Below are 6,000 nucleotides of genomic sequence, written 5' to 3' on the forward strand. Positions count from 1 at the left end.
TCATTTGCTGGTGACACAAGCTAATTGCAGAGTTAGAAGATAACGTAGCACAGTTAATTTGGGTTATGGTGTACTCAAGCCAGAGTTCAAATCCAAAAGCTTACTAGCATGCAATCTGGGGGAATCCAGAACTCCCATTAAATGAGAAGGTCCTCCATATGTAAATACCTTTCAGAATTCCAAATCTAAATGACAGCTTTTGTAATTTGGCCTTACAACCTCATTCAGCTGCAGAGTAGTCCTAGAGAGGTCTGTAACCACCAGCCCCCATTCCTGCCCTGATCTCACCCCCAGTTCAGCCAGCAGAGCTGCACCAGGTGCTTCTGGGCTGTTTCTGGTGGGATGGTGCACAGGATGCAGTGACCTGGACATCCACTTAGGATACATCAGTGTTAGTTCAGAGCCTTCAATGGAATGTGGAATCCCTGGCTTCAAACCCCCCTTACCTGGAGGTGTCAGGACCAGCAGCCTCACAGACTCACTCTGCTCCATTAACTGGGGCTGCATTTTTCCAAGTCTGTTGGAGATATAATTTCAGCTTTACTAATCCTAACTTTAAAGCAGTAAATTTATACCAAGCAATACAGGTGTACCATTGAGGACCCAAGAGTAAAATCCAGGTTTAGTGCAAGAAGGAACAGCTGAATGAGAGGCAGAGGCTTCTTTGTTCAGTAGTTCTTAACAAAAACACATCACATGAAAATGTATCCTATTAGATTTATAGTAACCATACAAATGATTCATTTAAGCAACAATAAGAGGACCAATGTTTCAAAAAAGTAAAAAATAAGTTGAAGATTGAGTTCTGATAGTTGTAATTTAGAAATAATAAATTTCTACATGAAGAACAGCTTTAGATTACAAATACAGTTTCTGTAGGTGAGGCAATGAAGGATTTTGTTTCACTCTTACGTATTCCAGTGAGAATATATTTAATAAGTTTAGAATCCATCTTATTCTAGAAATGCAATTTTATTGTTATTCTGGTCTTGTAAGATTGATCACCGTGTTGTGTTACAAGGAAGGCAGATTGATCGAATTAAAATGTTAATCTAAGGCACAAATGGAAAGCAGCAATATCATACATTACCTCTGGATACACAATATGGATAATGGCAAAATAAGTAAAATTAGAAAATTGCGTAGGTGACAGAATTACACAGTAAAAATAATGACCAGCACAGACTACTGACAGATTGTGGATGTATTCAATTGAAAATGACCTTAAATATTAGCTCTTCAAAATGAAAATAATCAACTGTATATTAGAGATGACAGCCCTGAATCTGTATCAGATTTCTTGCTCTGTGCTAGGCTCGTGTTCAGCTCAGGCTGTAACACAGAGCAGCTCCAAGGCTTCACTAAATGCTGATATTGGGAATTTTCTGTCACAGCAAAATAGCTGGTAGCAACTGGGGAGAGAGGGATACAATTGGGTAATTCTGTCTGGGACAGCTTGCTCTCTTAGTATTTATGACACAGAGAGTTGTCTGAGTTCCTGTCAGCCCAAAATGCCCGTGCCCAAAGTAAAAAACCATCATGGGTACAGGTTAATGTAGAGATTAAAACAAAAGGAGAATGAATTGCTCTGACTTATTATAATACAGATGTGCCATTTACAGAATGTTACATGGAAACACTGAGGTCAGAACTGCTAAAATGAACTTTATCCTAAGTATCTAATTGGTGTTTGGCATATCCAGTGTGTCTCCATGAGTCACTCATCTCCTGCTGGGAAATGGGAACGAGTTCACAAGGTCAGATGGATACTATGAGTGAACGGTTTTAATTTTTAGCTTAGATACATGAAAGCTGCTGTTGTGAAATAAGGAACTCATTTGTGCATCAGACATTTGATTAAAATGCCAGCAACAGCAGCCTGTACCACTGACCTGGCGTGCAGACACTCATTGAAGTTGTGCTCTCGGAACCTCACGCAGCGTGCTGAGAACGTTCAGCTGAGCCGATGTGACACAGATAACCACCTCCATCTATCATCTTCTATTTCTTCCCCAGTTCAGTAAATACCTCTGCAAGACCTTTTACAAATCACAATCTAGATTTAAATCTCTTTTAAGCAGTTTACTTCAAATTTCATAGTAGTAACACAGCCCTGCAGCACTCTCCCTTGTTTCTGAGCTACTGCTGTCCTTCCTTTAGCTGGGAGGAAGAGGATTAAAGGAGGCCAAAAGAAAAAGTAAAGAAAACACCTTTGTCCCATTCTGATGTATTAGATATGCAAGAAAAAAAGCAGCTGCATAGTTTAACTGGGAGAAAGACTGCATTTTGAGCCCATCAGTTCATTAAAGATAGCATCTTTTCAATCAACGAAAAAGAACACCTTGGGCTTCCATCTATTTTCTTTTTTCCCCAGGGATCCTAATCATCTTTCGGTACCTTATCACTACTATGAACCTCTGGGACCAGATGAGTGCACCATGTACCTTTCCCACGAGCGAGGCCGCAAGGGCAGCCACCACCGCTTCATCACCGAGAAACGCGTCTTTGAGAACTGGGCACGGACATTCGACATCCGCTTCTTCCAGCCGGACTGGGAACCAGAGCCCCTCACTGCGACCCAGCCCGGGGGGAAACCGCTGGCCTGAGGGATGGACACAGCAGCCCAGCCACAGCCACCTCCCCCAGCAGCCTCTGGACCTGGCAGGCCAGCAGGGCAGCCTGGAGGGCAAGGAGAACAGGGTCTGCAGCTGGCAGCCACAGCAGCAGTCAGGAAGTTGGCATGGAGGAGCAGCACACACCAAGAATCCTTTCTGTTAAACTGTGTTAACCCAGTCTGTTGCCTTTTGGGGCCACCTGACTTCCTGTGTGTGTTTGTGATTTGTGAAACACAACCTGAGTGTCATTAAGGGATGGTTAATTCATTAAGGCTTTTTTAAGTATGATGATGCCACTGAATTTTCATAGTGACAACTTTCCGTATTTATTTAATGAAGGTTTTTATGCAACCTAGGCCAGTATTTTTCTAAGTCACAGTTATGTGGTTGTTTATCTTTCATAATCTTTTAAATCCAAAATTAATATTGCTGATGGTTTGAAAGGCCTAGCTTTTTATTTATAAAACTTGTTTGAAATATATAATTCTATATAGCATGTAATTAATATTTGATTGGGAAATGTTGGATTTCTTCTAAGAATTTTGGGCTCTGTTCCAGCCTAAAGCCTTTAACAGCAAGAGTGGTCCCATGTGCAGATCCAGCTCACTTTACATTCTGACATCTTATGTTAATACAAAAATGGTGGTGAAAATTCTGTTTGATATTAATGTGCATTTGCTGCTGTGCTATCAAGCTGCTGTTTTTTAAATAGGGGTGGGAGGAAGGAGGGCAAGCAAAATTTATCCAAAAAAAAGCCAAACCTCCCACTGGCTGTGGCAGCAGTTTCTCAGTGAAGATAAGCTAAAGCTGGAGGGGTTGTGTTCTGTTTTGCCTCTTGTATTCCTGCAAGAGGCTCCCAGCAACCCTCCTGAGGCAACAGACTATGAATCAGGCCACAGCTGCTCAACACAATGTGACCAAATTTCTGGAAAGAAGAAGGTAAACTACCAGTACTACAATACCAGTCATAGTAACCAGACAGATCACAGCAGTGCACCTGCAAAAATCTCTGCCTTCTACTGTCCCAAGATCATCACTGATCTCAAGGATTCTGGATCACACTGAAGCTGGAATGTGAAAAGTGAGTACATGAGTACAAAATTGTCCTCCTGAAAGGAGCAAAGTTAAACTCTGCTTTTTTTCCATGGAGTACCTGTATGTGCATGGTGAGTCCCTGCAAGACAAAGGGGAAGGACAATGCTCACGCTATGTATGGAACGTCACAGTGGGAATTACTGGGTTACATGGGGCTTGTGAAATAAAGAAGATTTCAGTTACAGTATTACTTTTCCTTTTGCTTCAGAAATATAAAATCTCAATTTTTTTTCAAAGTAATCAGTAACTAATGCATGAAACATACCTCAGGGTGATGAAAGGTGTCTCTCATTAGATAAGTGCAAAGCTAGAACGAAGATACTACCTTTAAACATCTAAATCCAAGAAGCTGAACCTCAGAGGCGAGACACAGAACTGGGACCAAACACTCTCATTTTAAACCCCCTTATAACCCACGGTCTTCCTCTTTCCAAAACTGGATAGCAATAGCTGCAGCTGCCCCACAGACACTCAGATTCTCTGGGGACAAAGTGAACTGTCCTGGCAGGGACAAACTGGTGTCACTTCTGTAACACTGCCTGGACCTGAAGTGCAGGTCTTCGAGAGCCACTGTCCTGCTGCAGCCCTGCCCAGTATCAAAAAGTAAGAATATATAATGTATTTTGCCTTAAAAGCTTTATTTTGGTGTTCTTCCTGGTACACCACTCAGCTTACAAACTGAATGCCAAGTGTGTGTTACCTTTCTCTTGTCAGCTGGTGTTTAACTTTCCTTTCACTGATGGTGTTTTATTCCTTCCACTTGATTTCACTGCATCCTATAAAAACAGAATGGGTTTTGAACTAATGGCAGTTTGAACATCCCTTTCAACATGTGTACTGGGTAGTGTATCCAGCATATATTGCTGCAGTTGATGAAATCTATCAAATTGATTTACAGAACATTTCTAATGTGACTGCAAGACATGGTACAGATCACAGTATGTCCTCTGATGCTACTGTCCCTGTTTTATTACTGATACAATAATAAAAAGATCTTGTCATTTTAAACGTGTCTTGGTTTTTCCATCAGTCAAGGGCTGCAGGATGTGTATGCTGTATGTTTAGCTATGTTATTGTTAAAATCAGATAATTTAAAGATAGAATACACTGGTCTACTTTTAGTATTCTGTAGAAACACAGAGAGGGATTTGCCAGACCCCATTGTGTTTCACAGGCTGTTCCCTGTCTACAAAACTGCTCAGTGTCAAGAAGATATGGGGAAGCATTAAGAATATGAAGAAACATGAAATAAACTGTAAGGACACTAAATCTCCTAACAGAGCCAAGTTAAGCATTATAACTCATTCCTTGTTCAGTTTCTGTTAGTAACTCTGTGTTCTTGCTACCCTCATACACATCTTTTAAACAAAACAAACCCAAACTCACTTTAGTCTCATCAACCTCCTGTGAAGTTTCAGCAAGGTCCCCCATCTAATTGCAAAAAGCATGAAGGAGTATTTTCTAAGTCACACCTGTATATGTAAAAAGGAATTTGATGAAGCCAAGGAGACAGCAAGTTTTAAATAGATCACACAGATTTACATGGAACATAAATTGAGTCCAAAAAGCACAAGTTGTAAAGAGTGCAAAAGAAATGTAAATAACTTTAAAGCACTGCAATTTTAATTAACAGATCACTGATGTATTTATCTATAAATGCACAATTTTTGAACTACAGAACCCTGCTGCATTTCAGCCTGATGTAAGGTTTTATGGCCTAGTTATAAACCAAACAGATTTATGACAGAAAATGCTGTCAGCCTAGGGATAAGTAGTACAAACTAGGCACTGCTGCCATTCTGTGCTTTATGCTGTCATCTCACACTCCTCACTATAATTTGATCGATTCATGATCTGCAGCACATCATTTCACATATTAAAAGCTGTGGCAAAACAGTGTTTACAGATACCAGCAATTTCAAGATCTATGTTAGTTTAGTTCTGAACTCCTTGCATACCTTTAGGCTTTTACACTTGCCTTTGTCAGAGGAGATATTTTTCATCTTGAAGAACTGTAGCTCTTACGCCATGATATGTGCAACTGTGTTGGGAAAGATGGGACAGGAAGAGCTTACAAATGTGATTGCCTGGTGAGAGATACTGAAAACAAAACCTGTGAGTGAAACAGAAATGAAAGCCAGCTTTGACATGTAGGCATGGCAGGCAGGAAGACAGTGATTAACTGGGAGATAGGTTGAGTGATAGCAAACAAAGGGACACCAACTGACCCAAGGGTGTAGCCCCCACCAAGGTATCTGGGAAAAGGTAGATAAGAGTAGCCTTTATAGTT

General features: G+C 40.7%; 1 protein-coding gene across 1 annotated transcript in view; it reads left to right on the forward strand.

Moving 5' to 3' along the window:
* ST6GALNAC5 (ST6 N-acetylgalactosaminide alpha-2,6-sialyltransferase 5) overlaps nt 1-2,718 on the forward strand; it is a 68,216-nt gene extending 65,498 nt beyond the window's left edge. Inside the window, exon 5 of the mRNA XM_083867154.1 lies at nt 2,375-2,718. Within this exon, the coding sequence (XP_083723280.1) occupies nt 2,375-2,606 (232 nt within the window). The 3' untranslated portion in view covers nt 2,607-2,718. The remainder of the gene's footprint in view (nt 1-2,374) is intronic.
* Nucleotides 2,719-6,000: the final 3,282 nt, after the last annotated feature.

This window comes from Zosterops lateralis (genome assembly GCF_965231275.1).
Source record: "Zosterops lateralis genome assembly, chromosome: 9".
Classification (NCBI taxonomy): domain Eukaryota; kingdom Metazoa; phylum Chordata; class Aves; order Passeriformes; family Zosteropidae; genus Zosterops; species Zosterops lateralis.